General features: G+C 39.3%; 1 protein-coding gene across 1 annotated transcript in view; it reads left to right on the plus strand.

The window, feature by feature from the left end:
• SDK1 (sidekick cell adhesion molecule 1) overlaps positions 1–25,830 on the plus strand; it is a 2,805,673-nt gene that overhangs the window by 2,646,374 nt on the left and 133,469 nt on the right. Inside the window, exon 34 of the mRNA XM_044089098.1 lies at positions 24,662–24,777. Within this exon, the coding sequence (XP_043945033.1) occupies positions 24,662–24,777 (116 nt within the window). The remainder of the gene's footprint in view (positions 1–24,661; positions 24,778–25,830) is intronic.

The following is a 25,830-nucleotide window of genomic DNA, read 5'->3' on the forward strand; positions in this document are numbered from 1 at the left end:
CCATAGATTAAAGTATTTGCACCATGTGAAATTCTTCGTCTTCTGGAGGATCATACATGAACATTTCTACTTTTCTTTGATAGATGTGACTGCTGGTAAGCAGTAGTGAAAACAAATTCAAAGAGGGCAAGACGTTTTTTGCACTTGACCTCCACTAGGTGCTTGATTTTTTGGGAATGCCTTTGTTGATCCCTGATATTGCCATGATCAAGCCTCTGATCCCCATTTGTTATCCCTCCACTGGTATGTATTATGAGAGACTAAAGCTGAGGATCAGAAATGGTCATCCTGCTAACGGTCAGAAGATTCTTGTTTTCCTAACCTCTCCCATTTTACCTAGCAGTGGTGGTGGTCTCCTGTAGGTCTGTACTTCTGCATGTCTACTATGCCCATCTACAGAGAGACAATCTGCTTGCCAGTCTCATGACCCTATAACTCCCCACCATTAGATAGAACACGACTGCAGTCTGACCCACAAGTATTGTTTCTGCACCCCCCCCGCATAGACAGAGTGATGTCTGCTTATTCTCACTCTTCCCCCGCTATCTACTGCACTACACGAGCTGATACCTGAACCTTCTCATTGTATTCTTCTATGTCTCAGTGCTGACTCAACCATTGCTAGTTAACTAAGGTCACGTAGGTGAACTACAAGCCGCACTGATGTCGGATCATCTCATCATTGTGTAGATTCCTTAAAGGAAGACAGTGCACCACTAATCTTCTGGATTTATTTTATTTAGGAAAAAAGAACACAATACCCGTCGTAGTGCTCCTGAAGTGGTAGAACTGACTTCTCAGTTAATTTGCTAGTAAACCTGAATTTAGAACTGATGAGCAATGCCATCATACGTCCGTAACCCTAACCTCAACACATTAAATGGCAGAGTATGCTTAGAATTATATGAATTTGCCCTATTAAATATTTTAAGTGGTACCCCCAAAAAGATCCATAGTATTAGCCAATCAGATTTAAAAGGGCAAATTCATATCAACATGTTTGCTATGCTTTGTCAGTGCAGTGCATTGTGGTTAGGGTCAGGTGTTATGATGGTCAAAATGCTATTTTAAGTGTAGATTTACTCAGAAATCATTTTTATCATTTGTCAAACACCACATCAGCTACAGTAGCTTTAAATCAAAAATGCACACTAATAAAAAGCACGATATTCATTGAAGTTCTCTTCAGTATTCTCTGCTAGCCCATAATAATCGGGTGTTCTAGAAAGGAACAAGCTTTGGGAAATTTGATTGCATAACCAGTGAGGCTATTTGCGAATGGCACTTCATCTCTTAAAGTTGTGATGTTCTTGTGAAAGGTTTTGACTGACTTGCATTTGACACTATTTCCTTCCGCCATCTACCAGCCTTGCTGTTTCTTCTGAACACTTTTTCAGGAGGCAATTTTTCTGATGTAGAAGTCTTATGAAAAGTTGTGATGATGATACTGAAGGAATGGAAAATATTAATTATTATTTCATTATTTCAGATGCATTTGTTTTCTCCGTTTTTCAGGAGTATCGTTTTTTTTCTGTCCTCCACCTTCTTTAGATTTTATTTTTCAGAACATGCCATTTAAGTTCCTTAAAGCATCATAACAGACTAATTGACGGACAGAATGTCAGAGTTATCTGTGTCATATGATATCCCAAGTCAGTAGGCACATGTATGGAAAAAATATTCAGTAGCGATTTGTCTACATTATGCACAGTTGTTTATGAAGGTAGATGAAGATGACATTATCGACTCTGTACTTTCCATCTCTGCTATCTAAATATAAAACCAGGAACCCACAACACAGCAACAAGAAAATTCCAATTCAACAGATAGCAAGAAAAACCAGCAGGAATAAAAAAAAAAAAAAAAGATGATAAAACTTAGTAGTTTAATCCAAATAATTAGTGCTTTCGTCTGAGTAGTGAACAGACTTCTTGAGAGTGTACAGCCACATTCAAGCACAAGTCATTAACAATGAGACTCAATACCTCAAAATTTAACTCTGAAACCTTTCACTCCTTATTTCATACAGTTGGGGCATACTAAAAACCCTTTACTAGATTATGCCATGTCACATTTTAACACAATCTTTCTAGAAATACTTAAACACTGCCCCATCGTTATCAAAACATACTAAACAGCTGATGCTACAGAGAGAGAAACCCTAAAAAGAATGGCATAAAAACAAAATCCAGACGAGCTTCAAAAATTTTAGACACTGAGGAATCAAACCAAAAAACTTGCTCAGCTAGGTAAGCAATACTTTTACAACAATGTCTTGCACAAAATTGCACAAAACCCTAAACTATTCTAGTCAGTAATAAAGAAGCTACAAAAACGGGTAAAACTTGCACATACTCCCATACCACTAGCAATAAAATGGAATTCATAGCCTGCTAGCCAGGAAAGACTTCCACACTGCTAGTAGTAAAACGAAATTCATAGCCTGACAGCAGATAAAACTTACACACTCTCCCACAAAGCTAATAATAAAACAATTCATAACCTGTTAGTTTAATTAGTATTTCATCCAGTCAGTCCTACCACATCTGAAAATACAAGCCCACCTCAGCTGCTCTCATACTCAAACCTCAACAAAACCAATGTCGAAATTTAAAAGTTTCACTCCATTCCTGCCATCACCATTTGAAAATATCTACTAAAACCCTCCAGAATGGCCGCTGACAAATTACCACAGAACGCTTAAAATATCACAGCAGATGCACTTGTCTACCCCGTCTCCATCCTCATTAACTGCGCTGTTACTGAAAACTATGTTCCACTCATCTGGAGAAAGTCCTGCCGCAGTGGAATTCACTAACTGCAGACCCCTTGCTATTTTGTCTCCCTTATATAAAATCCTTGAAAAATTTGTTGAAACATAACTCGCAAAAAATCTCAATAACAAAATTCTCCTCTCAAAAACTCAACATGCTTTACAACCAAACCATAGCACTGTAACTGCCCTCCTAAATTTGATCAGCATCAACAACCAAAATAGGAATAAAGGTAACCTAGACTTCTCCCTTTTTCTAGATCTCTGTAAAGCTTTCAGAGTTGTATTTCATCAAAAACTCCTCACTGAATTCTCCTTTCTTGGTCCTGCCCATTCTTCTCTCATGTGATTCATGTTATCTATCCCACAGACAGAAAGATAATAGCAACAAGACTTCTAAATTTAACCTATTTCTGTTGATGTCTGACAAGGTTCGATCCTTGGCATTACCTTATTCAACATCTTCATCAGTAACATCTACTCTGCCTCCCAACCTGTCCACCGATTCACCTTAATCTTCTCTGCCCCAACCGTACAAAAACTGCAACAAATAACACAAGAAGCTTCCTCATCTACTGAATCCTGACTAAGAAATACCCACCTACAAGTTAATTCCCCCAAAAACAAAACTAATGTTATTCCGACCCAAACAGTATAAAATGATAAAACTGCATTCGCAATAACCTCCTCAAATGCAAAATGGATATAGTATCCCAAATGAAACTCCTTGGGTTAATAATTGATAGACTACCATATCCTCCTTGCCATTTAAAAAAAAAAACACAGAAGATTGACTCTATATAGAAATAAACATTATCTCACCAATACTGTCAGAAGTGCTCTGGCTTCTACCTACCTGCTTCTTTCTCTTTTCTGCACTTCACCAATTCTAGCAAATCTGAATGCCACATTTAAATCAAAACTATATACCTGCTATTACAAAGTGGCCAAATTTGCCACCAGCACCCCCTATAAAACACACCACTTTCTCCCAATACTAACACTAAACTAACTAGAGCTCCCAAACTATCTATTCTACACCAACCACTTGCTGTCCATGACCTTATGACCTTAGCCACTCCCCAGATTAATGTCCTGTCATACAAAATACCCTTCAGCTGTACTCCATAATAGGGATTTGTAATCCAGCAGAACATTTTAACTATAACTAAGCCTGACAAGAATGCTGCTGAATTCTATTACTCGTATCTCAAAAATCTGGAATTTCACTACAGTTCAACTAAAACAAGAGAGAATAAAGCACAATTCAAATTTCAACTAAAAGACACATGGCTATGGTCGTGCACAACCCCAGGATAAACCCATCCTGTTTTTCCTCTCTTCAGCTCTTAACTTTTATTCCCTTTCTCCTGTCCTATCTCTCCCAACTATAGCCATTTCCTCTAAACTGACAGCAGCTTATTTAAACTAAGGGTGCACTCTTTGAAATAACATCACACTCTAGGTTAAGTTGTCAACACCTTGTATATCGATTTGCTCTGTTTTCTATTAAAAGTGACTGTACTATTCATACTGCCTGATATTAATTAGAAAAACGAAACTAGCTAGAGCAATGTAAAGCATTGCTTTTCCTGGGCAGCTAACCTGCTGATATATTTACTATTATACTAGCTAGAACAGTGTTCTTAATGAACAATTGTTATGTTAATATCTCATGTGCAGGATATTTACCTTAACTGTATTCCCATTTAAATGTATTCCTCTACCAATTGTAAAATATTACTATATATTCATCACACTAGTCTTTGTCAGTTCATCTTAATTATACAAATTTGTTATCTGAAGAGCTTTTCTCCCCAGGCATCCACAGAAAGTAGGTCATGCCTAGTCAAAAAAATAAATAAGTCCAAGACAACGTCTGTTTACCTGTGATATACAGACTAGTTCTGAATAGGTTAAATGCTGAGAGTAGGATAGACTTTTCATAGGATTTTTTTTTTTGCCAAATTATTATAATTATGATTAGATTTGCTCAAGCTTGTGTATGCCACTCACGATATAAGCACAGAATGTAGCACAATGTTCCATTTGGGATCTTAAATAGGATTTGACCTGGCAATACCTTAGGGTGCCTTAATGTTGGTATACACAGTATTTGTTTTATAGTACAGTGACACTTTGCCACAGTAGCTTGTGAATTGATACTGGACTTCTCATTAAGAACATCTGGGTCTCTGAAGTACAAACAGCCAGCTGTTAAATATGGATATGCTTTGCTGTCATTATGTAAGTACAGTATAGAACACTTTTTTAACATTAACTTGTACATGAATTATGCAGTTCAATTTCTGTTATGTCTACTACCTTTGAGTCCTCAGCAAATTTACTGAACTAATTATTCTGCATAATAGGAAACGCAGACATAAAAATATTGAATAAGAAGGGTCCCATTACTGACCCCTGAGGGTACCCTGTAGCAGACCAAGTTATGTATCAAAGTAGTGTGCTACTTCTGACAAACTGGATGTGCAGTTACTGAGCCAGTCTCTTATCCATCTGATAGTTATGTGATTGCATTTAGCTTGGGCAGAGTGTACAATATTTTAGTATGAGAAATTTAATAAAATCCTTTAGCTAGGTTCAGTGATATAACATTCCCAGATATCTGGGCATCGATACATTCAACTGCATTACTGAAAATTTCCCCCCCTACCAATGTGTTCTCCTGCTGCAACTGTCCAGAAGATCTGCCTGCCTGCACCAAATAAGGGGCTATTCATTCCATCGGAGGAGAGGGCCAGGCACCTTGGGCATAGAAAAAACTCTTATTATCCATATTTTTCTTCCTGGAGAGGCCAATTGGCCTATTCTTTCCCCTCTTTGGTAAACGTCAACTGGTGGGGATCAGACCATTTTTAGTTTCGGCAGATTGTTCTAAGCTTTCAGTTCCCATGAAGCCATCCCTCCAAAAGTTTGACTCTTACTAATGAATGCCTTGAAAAACAGTTCTGCTATCTTGTTGCTGTCAGTAATAACACTAGTTCCCATTCTTAAGTGAAATATGATTGTCTCTGTGGTGGGACACCTAACGTGTTTATAAAATGTATTGATGTTGTTGTCCCTAATACGTACTGCAAGCCTATATTCAAACACCTTGTTGGGAGGGTGGCCTAATGGTTAAGGTGTTTGCCTTACAAACACAAGGTACAGGGTTTGAGTCTCACAAGGGATAATTGGCTAGGCTTAAAATGGCTCGCAAGGACAGTTAGCCTAGTACTAATCTAAGAACACTGCCATAGCTTTTCTTACAGATCACTGCATTGCCAATTTTGACACGTTTTATTTCTCCCTATGTAGGGCAGTTAGAAATGTTTAGTACAGTGCTGAATGATGCCTTTTTTTCCAAGGCAGCCTTCACATAGACCTGTTACACCTTTAGAGCTTGCTTACTAATAACTTCAAGTTCAGTACCATAACTAGACTGGAGTGAAGGGAGCGTTTGCCGCAGGTGTATCCATTTAGAGGAGATGAAGAGGTTGCCACTTAGGATCGAGCATCTAGCATGTCATACCTTTCATTTAAGCAGCTGCAGTTGATATCACCACTGCATAAATAAATATGTTTGCATTGTGTCTGTGTGTGTTTATAACTGTAGTAACAATGTAGTACAAGCTTTTTGCTACAGCTACAGAAGCACAACCTTTTTCTTACTCCTCAACTTTGGCTGAGGATGTGCCAAGCTTCATGTGTATCTAGTCTGTAATAGAAGGCTGACATTTGGATTAAAATGCATTCTTCATTTTACTTGTCCCCCCATCTCTGGGGGAGGAGGTTAAAATAGTACTGGAATGATAAATATTTGGTGTATATCTGTGGGAGTAGTAGCTCAGATTATCAACTCTGATCCTGTTATTTTTACATTTGTGTTCTGTGGCAAGTTTCTAACATCCTTAGCTCACACACATATTTTGTCAGGGTTGTTCCAGCTTTTAGCATTTACACACTGTGTGTGTCTTTCTGTGTGTTTGTATAGGTGTACTTAAAAATATCTAAACAGAAAAATGTTGACTTAAAATAGTTGAAAAAAAAATGTTGCCAAAATTATTTCCACGGTCTAAACAAACTCAAATAGAAAGCAAACAAGCAATAACGTTTTACGGGGAGGGGGTGCAACCCCACCTTAGCCCCTGCTAATTAAAATACCAACTTCAAGATCCCACAATACCAACTAAAGGCTCATATTCCCCAGCCCATGCATATTCTAGTGATCTTGCAGAAATACATCATCAAAAAGTCCAAGCAGTCTAAATGGAAAAAAAAAAGTTTCTTTTTTTTATTTGCTTACTTTTAAGATTTTGTCTCAGTGCATTCAAATACTGCTGTTGATATTTTTTGGTCAACTTTTTTTGTATTGACTTTTTATGTGATCCCCATAAAGAAACAATAAGAAAAATTTGCTTGCAGTTCTACCACAACACATTTTGCATGATAAAAATAATTAAAAATGGACAGCATGCTTTGACAAGTGAATTGCCACTGGCATTCCTAAATGAGAAAAGAGTTGTACAAAAGCTGAAACACCCTGTATTTTGATCCTGCATGTGCCCAGTGATAATACAGCAAAATAGCTGCATATACAACTGAGTAGGGATGAAAATTAAGAACTGGAAGTTAGAAGAGAGTTAGTTGTAGTGGAATTAAAACATATTTCCATTGTGAAATTAGATAATTTAATGCAGAAGTAATAGCAAAGGGACAGAAGCTGGTAATGTGTAGCACATTCACTCAAATGCAACACCCATCATTTTGCAAAAAAGGGAAATGTTTGCAATGTTAGCTTTCCTGCATTTCTTATCGAATCAGGCACGAAATAGGCCTTGAGGCTGACAGTTTTGATGCTTGTCCCTTTCGCAAGCAGTGTGCACACATCTCAGCTTTTGTCAGAAACAAATGAAGTGAGTTTTGTCATAACAATCTCACAGGACATGCAAAGTGTGATTATCAAAGACTGAGAAAGGTGGGTGGTACATTTTCATTTATTTTCTGTTTTACTATTCCTGCCAGGCTGCCAGGTGGATAACAGTGAAGAGAGTTGAGTATGGTGTTGTTAAATTGACATTATTTCTGTTTTTTTTTTGTCATTTTAAGTCTAGCTGGTGTATAAAACAAGTTCTTAAAAACACTTGGCATCTAGAATGCTGAGGCAAAAGACTTCTTACTTGTATTGTGGTCTGTTTCAGCCACAATAATAACTTGTAGTCCTTTTGTGCTGTTTCATCAATATAGATCAACACAGTTGAATTTTGTATTATTATAAGGGAAGAAATCATTGCATGGATTGCCTAAGAAATCATTTGTAAAACCATAAGAAAATTAACTGAATTCTCTACGAAATCTGCTTGGCAAAGAGCTACATTTTAATTACAGAGCAGCAATCCCATGATGGCACTGCCCGCTAGCAAATGTGCAAAAAACATTAACTTTATTTATGTTTGGGGGTTATTAATGTAGCCTATTGAAATGCTTCTAGTTAGGATTGATTAGACTGAATTGTTTTTTTTTTTCTCTCTCTTCTTTTTTTTGTGCATTTCTGTCATTTAATGGAGCGGTAAATAAGAATTTCTGATAATGAGACGGAGCATCTGTCACAACAACCTGGCGATGGTTATTAACATTTCCATTAACGGCAGGGTGGGCAGTGATAATATGGAAACCACACAGTTATAACAAAATAAATAGTCAGTGTCGGTCTGAGTGGGTGTTAATTACTGTTTTATTTTACAGCTATAAAAGACCCATGACTTATGAAGGTTGTCCTTACTAGAGGAATAACTAACTCCCGGAAGTAGCAGATAAGCAGGTCTTCTACTTACATTATAACAATTTTATTGCTTCTGTTTATAAAGAGCAATTGTAATAAGGCAACAAACTGCAGTGTTTGTGCTGAGATAGAGTGCTGCATTATTCTTGCCATCTGAGCAGGCTATTATTTTGCGAAGGTATTTTGATGGGAAATGACTCCATTTTTGTTTTATTTCAAAAGTTGTTAAAAAATAATTTTATCCGTGTCAGGTCATGAGTGATGCAGGCAGTTAGGCATTTCCTAGCCAAGCTACAAATTAACTGTATTTCATTTTTCATATTATATGATGATACTACAGCTCAGAAATTAATAGACATCTGGTAGCTGCAAAATGCTGGGCTTTGTGCGTTGCTGTAACATTATAGAGACCTTGTGTCAATACTTGGCAAGCAGCCTGCATTTTCAACTTTCTTATGCTTTGTGTCCATTCTGTTATTCACTCCCTGGCCTTTATTCTTAACCGAACAGCTCTTCTCTGTCATGTACCAAAATATATGTTTATCTATCTTGGTCTTACAAATACTTTCTTTGTGGTGAGATCTGGCTATGATAAAACACATGATGAATTTAGGAAAGGGAAACGATGTGTAAAGGATAACTTGAAAGTTTGAGCATGCTGTGACTATTCTGTGTAGGTTGCTGAATGAAATTATCGATCTTGCGGCCATTCAAGTTCCCTTTCTTTATAGGCACTCAAGGCGTCTAAGACAGCTGTGTCTCCCTTGCAGATTCCTGACTGATGATTTATATATTCAGTCACAACCTCCATGTCCACATCTGTAAAATTATGTTTTGTCTGTGACTGTACATATGAAAAGTATCCCTGCAGGGACTTCAGTCATTTTTTTCTTTGTAGGAAAATATTACCTTACGTGATACCAACCTTTCTCTTCTAGAAGGCCCCTTGTATTTCAGATTTGCTTCAGAACTCATGTCATATATGCAACGAGCGTTAGAACCTATCGTCTTTGTCACGGAGAAGGAAGCATTAGGTAACCATTTTAAATTCTGAGACTTGCTAAGTGCAAGTCCTGGAATAGTGAGACCATATGTGTGAAAATGGTGACATGCCTATTCTAAGACTGAGATCACTCTGCCTTCTGAGTTTATAGATGAGGACTAGGCTAACTACCCTTGTGGGCCATTTTAAGCCAAGCCAATTTCCCCTTGGTGAGAATCACACCTTGAACCTCTTGTCTGAGAGGTAACCACAGTTATACCAACCCCCAGCAAGGAATGTTTCTTTTTTTTCTGAGGAATGGTGATCTCACATTTAGCATATATTAGGAGTGAGTGTGTGCAGGGTTGCTTGCTCTGTGCAAAATATAAAGCTAAATAAAAAAAATAACTTTAAAAGAGAGCAGTCATTATTGACATTCAGTGCTTTCCTTTGGATTTCCTGCTTTTTTTTTTCCCCCTAATGCTAGGACTTGGGTCACAGAATTACAGTAGGGAGCTGAAGCATTATGGCAGGCCTTGTAGTCATTTGGTAATCTCATCTGTCATCTTCTGTTTTTTTTTTTTTTTGTGTGTATTCTTGAATCCGGATCTTTTATTGGTGTAGAAATGCTTATATGACTGGCTTCTTGTCACAAACTGAAGATCTGATAGTGTAATCCTAAACGCTTCAAAAATATTGTGCAGTTTGGCTACAGAATAGTGAATACAGAAAGCTGTTGTAGCACAATTAAAGCCTTTTTACTGGGCATCCACCCCCCCCCCCCATTAAATGTATTAACTCTCAGGTTACTATACCTCAGACAGGGGGAATAATCCAAAGCACTGCAGCTTTGGACTTTGGTATGTACCCCGACATTGGTTAGTATAGTCTCATACTTCTTTGGAGTGCAATTATTGACGTCCTTCCATATAACTGTTGCAGTAGAGCCCAAAGTCTGGCCAGTACACCAAAGCCTTTATTACCTAGGATGTATGCTCTCTGCACAAGCATAGTGCATAAATGTGATTTACATGCACTCCCAACCCAGAACTCCATTGCTGCTAGTCGAACACCATTCCTGAAAGTTGGTCTAAGTGCTTTTCCTGCGCTCATTATACCAAGCCTATGCATTCAGATAAATACACCATTGGGGTTCCTTTTTGTTTTTATTTAATTTTATAGTGAGTTACTTGCCATGTAATAAAGGGCATATTCCCCGTGAAGACGGTCACAATAGATGTCTTTTTTGTTTAGGTGCTTCTCACGACTGCACTCTGTGTTCCATCTGTCAGGCGTTTGCACAGCCATCTTTATTCTCTTTTCATATATCTTCAGAACCAGCATCTCAAGGTGATGGCCCAGAGTACCATGGCAGAATCCACGCACCCCAAGGTACAGCTGCTGTTTAAGAAGAAGGCCAAGAAATTTAGGCATCAGCCTGCTGCTGTCCAGCCTCCAGGGGATGTCTCTCTTGATGGGGATGACAGTCTGGAGGACCATTCAGTACTGCTGTCGGTTTCCTCTGCCACAGCCTTATTGTATCTTCTGACTCATCCTTAGAGACATTGTAAATGTCTGCCGCAGACGGTGAGGGGGAACCACATCTGATAATCTCTGAAGGGCCTAAAGGGATTCCTCAGATCCTTGTTAGGGAAGAGGTGCCAGGTACCTTGATCAAATCCAGGCAGAGGTCCAAGCCATCACACTTGCTCAAAGCAGATGTCCCTTTAAAGAAAAGGGAGAAGACTTCACATATGGAGCCAGCTACCAGAGATCCACAAAGGGAATGGCAGGACATCACATATGGAGCCAGCTACCAGAGATCCACAAAGGGAATGGCAGGACATCACATATGGAGCCAGCTACCGGAGATCCACAAAGGGAATGGCAGGACATCACATATGGAGCCAGCTACCAGAGATCCACAAAGGGAATGGCAGGACATCACATATGGAGCCAGCTACCAGAGATCCACAAAGGGAATGGCAGGACATCACATATGGAGCCAGCTACCAGAGATCCACAAAGGGAATGGCAGGACATCACATATGGAGCCAGCTACCGGAGATCCACAAAGGGAATGGCAGGACATCACATATGGAGCCAGCTACCAGAGATCCACAAAGGGAATGGCAAGACATCACGTATGGAGCCAGCTACCAGAGATCCACAAAGGGAATGGCAGGACATCACATATGGAGCCAGCTACCGGAGATCCACAAAGGGAATGGCAGGACATCACATATGGAGCCAGCTACCAGAGATCCACAAAGGGAATGGCAGGACATCACATATGGAGCCAGCTACCGGAGATCCACAAAGGGAATGGCAGGACATCACATATGGAGCCAGCTACCGGAGATCCACAAAGGGAATGGCAGGACATCACATATGGAGCCAGCTACCGGAGATCCACAAAGGGAATGGCAGGACATCACATATGGAGCCAGCTACCAGAGATCCGCAAAGGGAATGGCAGGACATCACATATGGAGCCAGCTACCAGAGATCCGCAAAGGGAATGGCAGGACATCACATATGGAGCCAGCTACCGGAGATCCACAAAGGGAATGGCAGGACATCACATATGGAGCCAGCTACCAGAGATCCACAAAGGGAATGGCAGGACATCACATATGGAGCCAGCTACCAGAGATCCGCAAAGGGAATGGCAGGACATCACATATGGAGCCAGCTACCGGAGATCCACAAAGGAAATGGCAGGACATCACATATGGAGCCAGCTACCAGAGATCCACAAAGGGAATGGCAGGACATCACACAAGGCTTGTTCAATGCCTTGATGGCTTTAAAGCCTCCTCAGGGTGTTTCTGTTCCTGCACCTCCTTGGTCCTTTACTCCTAAAAGGGCAATGGAACCTGAGTCCTTGGACAAAGATTCTGACTCTGACTCTGATATTGACTCCTTGGCCTACTCATTTTAGTTGCCTTCCCTTTAGACTGTGGGTCAGTTGCCTTCCCTTTAGACTATGGGTCAGTTGCCTTTCCCTTTAGACTTTGGGTCAGAAGAGGAGAAATCTGTTTGTCATTATCCTCCTTTTAAGGAACTTTCCTTTGGGGGGACAGTCCTGCTTAAGATGGGTTTGCTTTCCGGTATGGGACGTCCAGATGAGGTATTGGGAGTAGTTGCAAATGGCTTCTCCTAAACCTTGTGCTGTCCCTCCTGTGTTGCTGCTTTATTGAGCACTTTTGCTGCTGTTTCTTTGGCCCCAAACTCCCACCCTCCAGCTCCTGAGAAGCCTGACAGGTTCGATAAGGTGCCGGATGCCTGCAACTTGTTATATAAATGTCTTCTGATCCAGCAGTGATTTGTGTGTGTATGTATAAGCCCTCTAGACTTTGCCCTCTTCTAAGCTCCTTCCCTCAGACAAGAACAGTAGAGCTACGGCAAGGATTGGTAAGAAAGTTTGGACTTCTGCTACTTAGAATTTAGGGCTATAAATTACCAGACCCACATGACAAGATAAAATATCTCTCTTCTTTACCAGATTGACAAGATGAAGATTAAATCTGATATGCCTGACTCAGAGGATAAGACCACAGCTCTGTCATTGCTGGGTTCCACTTCTTAAGTTGCCACTCACTCTAATTGCGGCTAAGATGTGGTTGATGCCCCTTCTAGGGCTGCTGCCTCAGGCTCTTTGATGAGGTGATATTTCTAGCTCTGCCTTCAAGCGTTATTAGATGACATTAACATGAAACTTCTGGATGCTCCTCTGGATAACCAAAATTTGTTTGGCACTGCAGTGGTAGAGGTCTTTAAGGCTTTGCAGGATCAGGATAAGGCCATGAAACATTTGAAGCACATTTTTTTTCTCCCATTCCCAAGTTTCAGAGGAACTATCCTGGAAAAAGTTCCTTAAGGCTCCTAGACGCATTTTTTGTGACAAGTCTAGTCAAATGCCTAGGCCCCAGATGCCATGCTTTCCTGGTAAGTCTGCAGGCATTTGATTTTCTACTTTCTCTTCCTATTGGCGAGGTTCCCTTGTTCCTTGGGCTTTCTCTGTCTCTCCCAGTTTAGCAAAAAATCCATCAGACAGGGTTATTTTATGGACTGGAAAAATCCTTCCCTCTTTTCCACGGTCTCTTAACCATCTGCAGAACAGCTTCATCGTTTTCCAGGGGGCGTTGCAGGGTCTGCTGTACCAGAGGTGACATTCATCTGGTTCCAAAGACTGAAAGAGGTTCAGGGTTTTACTCCAGGATGTTACTGGTTGTAGGAAAGAAGGGTATTGGAGACTGTCCTAGATCTTTAATTTCTAGACACTTGAAATTAAAATAGGCAGGTTTGCACTCCTAGCAGACCAAGCCACACACCACTGGCTTGTTCTACAAAAATTTAAATGGCTACCTTATTCATAGCCATGCCACTCTCTTTATTTGTTCTCTACTTTTCAGAATTCTAAACTCAGGATTCTACCCACCTTTCAAGCTAAAAGTACCCATTATAGAGCCAAACTACTCTGTTAGACATAACTCAAGAAGACACTATCCCATTAATGAGATCTCTCTTCAAGACACTAATTGGTGAAAAATCCTTCTCAAAAATAGGACCAGCCACCTGGAACCACCACCCACTTATGTGAAAAAATATCAAGTCATTCTTAGAATTCAAAAAAGCAAACCATATCTGCAAAAAGAAGTTGAGTGTACCTGCTTTCAAGAGACTGGTGTATGACTAGTACTTTATAGTCTTAGAAGTGATTTCTATCTGGTCAGTGAGCAAATGTTATTTTATGAAACTGTACATTTGCTCTGGATATGTTATGCTTCCTGTTACTTGCAATGCATTCACTATTTACTGTGTGTATCTGTACCCTAGTCATGACTGAAAAGGATCAGTAGAACAATTCACCCACAAAGCTAGCAAAATAAATAATTAAATACGTATGAGACCTTGGATTTAATTTATTGTAATGGTCTTACTGTAGAATGAGGAGAGACAGATTTGTGTGTGTGGGGGGGATTTGTGTACAGGACAGAGGGAAAGTGTTTCCGAAAGTTTACTAAGACAATAGGTACACTACCAGAACTGTAGGGCTGACTTGTGGTACGTATGGGGGAAATGTCCTATAATGTCTTTATCTCTGCCATTTAGATATTTGTTTTTTTTTTTTTACAGAACTATCATTTTCTTAAGTGTCTGGCTTGCTCCTTTTAAGAAGGAATTTTACTATATTTTTGGCTTTTTTAACAGGCATTTCTTTGTACAAAATAATGCTCCTCTTTGCTGTGCTTTTATTTTTGTATTCAGATGTAGTCACTGGGAGATATTGCACATTAATCATATTTTTTAACTAGATCAGAGAACTGGTCCTTCATTAACCTTTTTCAGCCATGACCCCAGCCATAAGAGCAAAGGCAAATACAACTTAAATATGGACAATTAAATATTTAGTCAACCAGCATGCTTTTTATGAGGTGAGAAGAGATCTGAGTACCCAATGTAATCTACACAGACATGAAGAAAATATACAAAACTCTATATGAACAGAGATACGACGTCAGGATTGAACTCCAAACCCTGGAGCTGTCAGTCAAAGATCTTGCCATTAAGTCAGCTTGCTGCTGAACATTCCTGTTCAAATGCATTTTTGACAGCTTGTTGCTCAGAACTAGTAGAGAAGGTATAGTGGGATGCTTTATATTTTTAGCTGTTTACTGGATAAATGTGGGTGTGGTAACTTAGGGTTGGTTGTAATACGGAAAGTAAAGAATTACATGGATTGCTTGTCCACACCCAGGCTAGAGGATATAGTGTCCATTTCTTGATTCTGCAGTTATTTGAGAAAGAGTTTTATTGCCCAGTAGGAGCTGATAGCGTTGGGAACAGGGCAGAAAGTCACTTCTCTTTCTGCATAATCTCAGCACAGCCGAAGGCTCCTTGGAAAAATATTATTATCAGTTGAACATGGCAGATACTAGAAAAGGCAGACATCTGTTATATCAAATAGAAAATAAAAATCAGAATCTGTTATATCAAATGGAAAATAAAAATCCGATTCAGTTGCTGTTTGCAGCCAGGCTGTAATACCATTATGCAGATTGTTTAGGGATACACGTCACTGTATTACCATGAAACTTCTTTTTCTTTAATTTTTTTTGGTATTGATTGTACTGTTATCACATCTCTGAAAAGACGTTTGTGCGGGCTGACATAGTTTATATAGTCTGTTATTCTGTTTGTCCCTCTGAGTCCTCAAGGGCACTTTTTCTTTAATTTATATCCCAGACCCACTGGTGTGGTGTTGGGTGCTCTCTACCGAAGAAAAAGTTGATGTAGTCTCTGACATGCTGCAAACTTACTTCAGGCTCCCAAGGATTTACTGCATAAACAAACATAAACAAGTATGCTTTGCACTGCAGAGATTTATTACACAATTTATAGGTGTTTATGGCGTATGGCCAAAGTGTAATTCACCAGGTCTGACCTTCTGAGGTTTAGCAGTCCATGCTGTGCAAATGCAGCACTTTTCAAGTACACAGACAACAGTCAGACAAAGCCTAACAAAGTTTCATAATACCTATAAAAGATTAGCACATGTATTCACCTTTTCTTTTGTTGCTGTATTCACTATCAGCAGCATCCTGAAATTAAACGGAATTATCCTTGGGCTTCTGCTGACTTCCTGTCAGATCTAGTCAATACTCTGTAAAAATAAAATCACCCTTGGCAAGTCTTTGGCAACCAGATGTTTAGCATTTAACATTTTATATATACACATACACAAATACAAAAACACATTCCATCTTTCACCGTGTCCATTTCAGAGTTACAGGAAGCAGAAGCCTTTCTCAGTAAGGCATAAGGTAGAAAGCAGTCTTGTATGGAATGCAAATCACTATCCATCTAAAGGCACATGCACAATTATATGGATATCTCTCACACACACACACACACACACACACACACACACACACACACACACCTACCTGTGGGCAATCCCAACTTTACCAGTCTGAGCAGCTCCATGTCTTCAGGAAGCGGGAAGGAATCGGAGCTTGCAGCAAAATCCCATGCTGACACAGTGAGGATCTGCAAAATCTATACAGAAGGTGCCCCAGTCAAGAACCAAGCCATGGAACAAAGTTCTTTATGGCAGTATTGCTAACTGCTGCCCCACTGCAAGTCCAAAGTTTGCAAACCCACTTACAGGTAACTGCAATAACCTTTTACATGGAATGTGGCAAATAGTATTGATATGAGTGTGTGCAAGAAATATACAGAACAGATAGAAAAAAAACATAAGTACTGTCAAATATAAGCAAAGTAAGTGAAAAGCATTGTTCCAAAATGCCTTGGGTTAGAACATTTTCTGCAAAGTATTTAAGTGGTTTGTTAATTGCCCTGTTTATGATAATATTATTTCACAGCTCCAGACAATCACTGGACCTCCACTCAACCTGTGCTGTGATATCCAAACTTCCCCCAAAAATGACATTTGGGTGAGTTTGCAGCATTGAATAATAGTGAGGTATTAATGCTGTCACCCGCGTTTGACTAATATGATGTATCTGTCTTGGTTACAAACTATGGACTTGCTTTGTAGGAAGTATATCAAATAAATGGTAGCATTTTAAGTGCAATATCTTTCAGATTATCTTTTTCAGGTACTTTTTTGTATAGCAGCCTGACACTTGTGTTGGCTGGTAACTGCTGTGAAGAGAAACAATATTCACGTTCCAGTCGTATGTGTGTACGTGTGCATATATATTTGGTTTGCTATTAGAATGTTGATGATTGGATACTCAACTAGAGTAAAGTCAAACTCCAGACCCATGGTAGAGCTTGTATTTGTTTTGCAGGTTAAGCAGAGATCTCCATGGACCTTTTTCAGGCTCGGTCTTGGAGCAGTGTTGGGTTAAATGACTTGCTCAGAGTTGCACAGTTAGGCAGTGAACGCTGAGGGAATCAAACCTTGCACCGCTGGACATCGGGGAACAGCTCTTTAACAGCTCCTTAATCCTCTAAGCCAAATGATAGACCTGCCAGTTTTTTTTCCAGGTTACAACAGAAACACTGGAAATAATTTCATGTGTTGATTTCATTATAAATGTCATAGGTAAGACAGTGTCTTTCAAGTTTCAAAAGCAGTTTCAAAATTTAGTGCAGCATTATTAAAATGTAAAATTGTTGACATGCTGCACAGAAAAATCCCTGCCAGTTCTTGGATTTAGGATTACTTCTTTTTGATATTCTTAACTGTGACATTCATTTTTAGTGAAATGTGAACATTTTGTAGACATTCTGCATCATTAAGCAATGCATTTTTTTATTTTATTTTTCACTGTGTTTTCAAAGTTAGGCTGTAGGTTCTGCTGTGCAAACACAGCAGCAATAGTTTTGAATGAAAAAAAAAAATGCTTGAAACAACAGTCAGTCAATTAAAAAAAAATATGTATTTTTTTATAGCAGCAAAGCCTTTCACACTTGCAGAGGTCTGAACCCTCCTGCAGATGCCGCATCTCTGAAGTTGTTGGACCTCAGGGGAGTGACCAGCTGCAGTAAAAGTTGGTCATTTTGGCTTTCTCACACACGCTGTTTACCCATACTGTGACTCCTCAAAATGATCAACCATCATATTTTTCAATTGTTTCTGTTTTAATGGATGCCTTTAATTTTGCTTCAAAGTTTTGCTCTGTCCCTGGTAAAACTGAGATGTTTTGAGATGTTCTAACTTAATGATATCAGTGTTCCAAAAGTATCCCTACTTTGGGGCCTTTTTCTATAATTGATTTTTGCTTTTTCCCAAATTCTGGAGGTAAAAATTGAGAGTTGTGATTCTCACTGCTGCAGATTGTGTAGCTGTAATTCTTTGTTTTTTTCCTACATACTTGCAAATGTGATGTCAATAAATTTCAAGCTGACAGTATGATTTAAAAAATCAGAAATTTTAGATATGAATTTAATACAGTGCTGTGCCTGGGCCACAGATGAAATTGGCTGTGATTATCCACTGAATGTGCTTCATTTAGATGTCAATAAGGCCTTTGATATGCTGCCACCTATAAAGGCCCAATGGTCTTAGGATAGGACTCGTATTGCCATAGTGGTTATAAAATAAAAGTATTACAAAGCAAGATAATAAACTTATTATTATTTTTTATTTGTCTTTTTTTGCTGTTAACTGAATAAACCCACCCAGCACAGATGCCTTCTTTTAAAGGCTGATCAAAACCATTATCTTGTTAAATGAGTTGCTCACAAAGTTATACAATCTACAAGTGGAGACTGATGCAGGCAAAACCAACTGCTGGATAAAATGCCTTCTTGGCTTATATCTTTGATAAACTATTGGTAAAGATTTCTAGTGAGTAACCAGTAGACAGTGACCAGTCAGATGGCACAGGGATCATACTGAAGATGGGGCTGGTGGTTTAATTTTATGCAGCATACTGAAGGAATGTTGAGCGATGTATTTGAATATACTTGTATCAGTGCAGTAGCCGTATACTAGGAAGGTTGATTATAAGTTGATGCAACTCTAGCAGATTGGGCAGATAGATGCTGGACAGGTATTTTCTAAAACACTGCAGGAGATGAGCGCACTGACATGGGAGTCATGACTGAAGTATAGACTAGGGAAGGTGGATCTATGCAAGGTTAAATGGGAAAAAGATGGAGGGATCGGTACCCCTAACCCTAAGCATGCAGTTATCTTGAGTAGGCTTCAGATAAGGCCAGTAGGATGTTAAATAACATGATTGGGGGGGGGGGGCATGCATGATACAAATATTACGGTTTTCTATAAGCTACTTTAAAGGCCATGGGTTAACTCAGACATTTTCCTCTTCACAGAGGATGTTGAAATCTGTACTGTTACTCAAACATGGTTTAAAGATTGCAAATGTATCTTACATGTTCCAAGGGCATACCACCCTTTCATGAATACAGATGTAGGGTATATGGTGGTTTGTCAGCCTTTATAAAAGAACACCTAAAAATCTGTCATCGTTTTCTTTGCTGACTGTTAACTGGACAAGGTATCCCACTGGTGATTTAAATTCACTAGTCATGAACTAATCAATCACTATTTCCACAGGAAGTCATTGCTAGAGAGATTTCTGTGTGCGTGTCTGCAATGACTTAGTGAGTCGTTTGATGATTATGTGAATATGTTTGTACTGGGGATGGCTAAGCTTCCCACATATGTTAACATGGGTGGGCTTGTCTCTTGTGAAAAATGCTTTTTAATGTGATTTTAACTAAATGAAGAGGTTGAAGGTTAAACTTTTTTTTTTATTCTTAGGAATCTTTCTCTAGTTGAAACTCTGGGAACTGTAGGGGAAGTCCTAGAAATTAGAAGGCAAGAAAACATTTTAGTAGCCTACAATGTACTGTGTCCATTAAATAAGTGTTCACATTTATTAACTATATTAATCAAAGTAATTATAAACAAACAGTGCAAACCTGAGCTATAGAATCCTAGGTAATCATATAGGCAAATATGGATCCTTTCTGCCATTCATGGGTATTCACTCCGTAATTAACATACATCATCATGCTATTAACTTTATTATGAATCTTAAGTCAAACTTGATCATAAATAAATCACCCTTTTGGGACTTTACCAATGGAGACTGTAATGCAGTGAATAGCACGATTAAAACAAACTCAGATGTCATCCCCAGTGACCCATATAAGTCTTTTTAAAGTAACATCAGTGAGTACTCCGATATCATTAACTTCTGCATTTATGAACATATAATGAGCAAGACATAAATATGCAGATAAAATCCAGAAAAAATGGTGAAATTACAAACTTAATGAGAGCTACTTGAGAAACATTTTTTGGAGATTGTCGTCAACTCACCCTTTAACACACAAACCCTCCAGAACACATGCTTCCTAGTAAAGTCTTTGTGTACTAAAAAGTGTAGTATTGTCACTTTTTGTAGATACCCCCTCCCTGTCATCATGCTGTATGGACAACCTGGCACTACAAAATTAAAATGTAGTCAAGGACCTGGGAACTGCGGTGGAAGATTCCCTTTCTTTTGACCGTCATGCTACAGTGGTTGTCAGGAAATCCTTTTATTTAGCACAGCTGATTGCCAAAGGAATATATTCAAGGCATACCTCTCAACTTTACAGATTTTTGCAGAATACCAAGATTTGTCCCTCATATTTTTGGTCTGTTCCTCATAAAATTTTGTTTTTCTGACAAATCATTGAGGATTGAATTCAGAAAATAATGATAGACATTTGAGTTTCAGACATCATGTTTGTGTCTTTCGGCTTTTCCCGGTTAGGGGTCGCCACAGCAGAACTCTGGTCCGCTAATGATTGGCAGTAGGGTTTTACATGCTGGCTTGCCGGGCCTAACGCACAACCTTCAACGAAGGAAGCCCGTTCACGCATGTCGCCACACAGAAGACGCTCTAGCTGAGAATTGAACGGGCAACGTCTAACTGTGAGACGACAACGCTACTGCAGCACCACCACCGTCATACCCTTCAGAAAATCCATGTTAATTTAAAACCTGTTATTCTATCAATTTTCTAACTTTGTAAGAGCAGTACTTAAAAACTATCCCTATTTTGGGCCTTTGTCCCCCAATTATTTATGGCTTTGTCCAGATTTCTTGCTCTAAGAGGTTGAGAGATATGCTTCAAGGTCTAAAGAGGTAGTCACTTCCTTAGATTCAGCATTCATCTGACCAGTTATCAAGTACATCACCACCTTCGGGATGCATCTCACTAAACATATCAAATGAAAAGGAAGACTCCGAAGGTTCCTAACCAAAATGGTCACAGGCCTTAATTTCCTGAGTTATCAAGAGAGGCTTAAAGCTCCGTCACTTTATTCAGTGTCTTGGAGATATCTTAGGGGAGATCTCTGTCTCACTGCACTATTAGAGACCCCTGGCATTATGGACCTCCTGTATATTTACAAATCCAAGGGCTCCTCTAGTACTAGACCCAGGGACTTCAAATTGTTTCTGACACATATATGTGTGTGTGTATATATATATATATATATATATATATATATATATGTGCATGTGTATATATGTATATGCATGTGTGTGTATATGCAGTATATATATAGATATCTATATATATCTGTGTGTGTGTGTGTATATATATATATATAAAATGTTTGTGTGTTCGCATATATACATATGTGCATATATATATATATATATATATATATATATATATATATATATATGGAAAACATGGGGAATCGACACATTTATAATGTACTTCCTCTGGAATAAAAGTTCCTCTGTATATTGAACAGATCAACTCACTATCTTCCTTTTAGCATAACCTAAATGACTGGATGGTTATTCACATATTTGCTCTGGGGTTGAACTGGTATGGTCCTGTTGGAAAAAGAAGGTGGAACCCAAGGGATGGTGCTGGTAGTGTGTAAATCGTCGTCGTCTTCTTCTTTCGGCTGTTCCCATTAGGGGTTGCCACAGCAAATCATCTGTTTCCATTTCTTCCTGTCCTCTGCATCTTGCTCTGTCACACCAACCACCTGCATGTCCTCTCTCACCACATCCATAAACCTTATCTTAGGCCTTCCTCTTTTCCTGTTACCTGGCAGCTTCATCCTTAGCATCTTTTTCCCAATATACTCTGCATCCCTCCTCAGCACATGTCCAAACCAACGTAATCTTGCCTCTCATACTTTGTCTCCAAACCTTCCAACCTGGGCTGATCCTCTAATATACTTATTCCTAATCCTGTCCAACCTCATCACACCCAGTGCAAATCTTAACATCTTTAACTCTGCCACATCAAGCTCTGACTCCTGCCTTTTTGTCAATGACACTGTCTCCAACCCGTATAATGTAGCCGGTCTCACTACCCTCTTGTATACCTTCCCTTTCACTCTTACTGGTACTCGTCTTTCACAAATCACTCCTTTTCTCCACCCACTTCATCCTGCCTCTACTCTCTTCCACACTCACCATTACTCTGAACTATTGATCCCAAGTATTTAAACTCATCCACCTTCACCACCTCTACTCCCTGCATCCTCACCATTCCTCTATCCTCACTCTCATTCACACACACATATATTCTGTCTTAGTCCTGCTGACCTTCATTCCTCTTCTCTCTAGAGCATATCTCCACCTGTCCAGGGTCTCCTCCACTTGTTCCCTACTCTCACTACAGATCACAATGTCATCTGCAAACATCATAGTCCATGGGGACTCCTGTCTGATCTCATCTGTCAACCTGTCCATCACCATTGCAAATACGAAAGGGCTCAGAGCTGATCCTTGATGAAATCCCACCTCCACCTTAAATGCATCTGTCACTCCCACTACAGACCTCACCGCTGTCACACTACCCTCGTACATATCCTGTACCACTCTTACATACTTCTCTGACACTCCCGACATCCTCATACAATACCACAACTCCTCTCTAGGCACCCTGTCATATGCTGTCTCTAAGTCCACAAAGACACAATGCAGCTGCTTTTGACCTTCTCTGCACTTCTCCATCAAAACTCTCAGAGCAAACATTGCATCTGTAGTGCTCTCTCCTGGCATGAAACCATACTGCTGTTCACTAATCATCATGTCCCTTCTTAACCTAGCTTCCACTACTCTTTCCCATAACTTCATGCTGTGACTGATCAATTTAATCCCTCTGTAGTTACTACAGCTCTGCACATCACCCTTATTCTTAAAAATCAATACCAAAACACTTTTTCTCCATTCCTCAGGCATCCTCTCACTTTCTAAGATTTCATTAAGCAATCTGGTTAAAAACTCCACTGCCATTTCACCTAAACACCTCCATGCTTCCACAGGTATGTCATCTGGACCAACAGCCTTTCCATTCTTCATCCTCTTCATAGCGGTCCTTACTTCCTGCTTGCTAATCCGTTGTAGTGTGTAAATCGTCATAAAGCCCAAAAGCCTTGGATTGTCTAAGTCCACATTTTCATTATATATTTATTTTACTTGTTTGTGATTTGCCTGTAGGCTTACTTTGTCAAAGAATATCACTGTCAAAACTAAATTTTAATTTGTTTTCTTTTATCCAGTTAATGCAATTGAAGCACTCTGATGTCTGTGAGCACCATTTATTTTAATTTGCTTTGCTTTCAGTCATTCACACAGTTTTTGTTATCTATGCTACCAGCCTTAATAAAATAAGAAGCGCTTTTAAATATCTAGTATCTGTTATTTATATATAAATAGGAGCTTTGTTTAAAATGATGATTATTTTGTTGCTGAGTTTAACATCTGCATTAATTTAGCCATATGCCATGCTGAGTTTGTGGGTAAAGCTAGGTTTGTCTATCACTAATATGCTTTACTAACAAGTGTGGAAATCTCACTATGTATAAATTTAGCATTACCCATACCTCAGCATGGATTCGTCCCAATGTTCAGTGGACGAAGGTTTACTTTTATTTTAACTACCCAGTTTCATCTTAATTATTTTCACCTTCATGTTTTCTACTGGCAAGGAATGGAGGCGTTGAACACCTTGCTCCTGTGTGTATCTCTGTGCATGCTGATATGTACAGAGCACTGTGTCCTGTTTGATTTGATGTGGCAGTTTTGTACAGGCTTTTTTATGTTTTTTAGTTTGCATTTTGCTCCTTTTTTGCTGTATCTTTATGTATGGAGGACTAGTAATATTTAAAAGGGAGGTAACCTATGGTCATAAAGCACAGTGTGGTAAAAGTTTTTAGCAAACTTTATTCCCTTAGTTTCCACTCTCATATCATGTGACTTTGATCATGTAATGTAACCAGACAGTGGTGTTATGTCACGTTTGACCTATATATTTTTTTTAATTGGGTAAGTTTAAAAAAAAACCTTGCTGTAGTATGTGGTTTCTAAGTAACATCAGGTTCATATTTATGTGACAAAGTGAGCATTTTGCACGTTTAAGTGGCACTGCTACATTTCAGCAGGCAAAACAGGATCAAATAGCATTGGATCTGCTTACTTGCAGGTATTTATGAGAAGTTCCAGATTATGCTTTAATAGTAACAAGGCTCGGCTATTTGTAAATCTAAAATATGTTTGCTTAACCAAGCTGTTTTGACTGATTACATCATAAAATGTTGGTAGAAGCAGTAGCGTTTTTAAAGAAGTACATTTTTACGTATTTTCCAGCTCCTGCTATGGCTCCACAGAACATTCAAGTAAACTCTGTCACGGCAAGGCAGCTTGAGGTCAGCTGGGACCCCCCTCCCATTGAAGCCCAGAATGGTAATATCCAGGGGTACAAGGTAATGCAGTCATGCCTGTAGCTATTGAGTGTATGCGTGCAGGGTGTTGCAGAGATGTGCAGGTTTTATTTATTTATTTTTTTTGCAAACTACCTCGTATACACATTGCCTTCACGTCTGTGTCATCACAGCTACATTTTCTTACAAGTAAACAGAGAAATTAGAAAAACTATGACAGTGCAATAGTTAGTCTCTTGTCTGATGATGAAAAAAAGTTTACATTTGCTGTTTCAGTTTTATCATCCTCATTGAAAGTGAGCCCACATTTCCTCCTTGTGTGTGTGTGTAAAATCTCAACTAATGCTGCTTCTTTTAACAGAACATTCATTCCATGTGATTACTTCTGGTGTTACGAACACTTTGTGTAGGCATGCTTATGAATTGGGCACAACCCAGAGATGTCTACTTGTATAGGTGAATGCAGGTGTATTCTGTATACCAGTGCACAGGAACCCAGCAAATGCAAGAACTGCAAATGAAAATTTGACTGTCAATACCTGAGAGCAGTTTTGACAGAAACCTGAATATAATATCGAGTTTATGAAGCAATTCAAACTGAAAAATATATTTTTTTAATATCCTTTTAGGAACTTTAACCAGTGGCTCCCCAAACTGTGCCCTTTTGGCTCATTTTCTCCCCCCATAGGTGAGACCCCTCCATCTCTTTTTTTCTTTCTTTTTTTTTTTTTGGCTGTTTGGCAACCTGATGGGCCCCATTCATTCCCCTGGGTGTAGGAACTGGGCGTTAAGAATTAGGCCGGTGTTACTACCCCATCCCAACTGACTCCTCCCCACAGGAGGTCCACTTATTTACAGTAGCTGCCTGTATTGGAGATGATATACAGGACCTAGCAATGTCATGCCCCGATGCAGTGGTACACGCACTACTTAACAGCATGAGTCTGTTGTGGCTTCATCCACATTTGTTCACATAACCACCATTAGCAGTGGCAGTACAGTGTCCGGGCTGTCTCCTTCTAAGATGGGGCAACCTGGCAGCAGATGCTTTCTTCTAGAGAGACCTCAGTGCCACAGCCAGGTTTAGCTGCTCAC

This window comes from Protopterus annectens, chromosome 12.part0 (assembly GCF_019279795.1).
Source record: "Protopterus annectens isolate FY-2018-M chromosome 12.part0, PAN1.0, whole genome shotgun sequence".
NCBI classification, from domain to species: Eukaryota; Metazoa; Chordata; order Ceratodontiformes; family Protopteridae; genus Protopterus; species Protopterus annectens.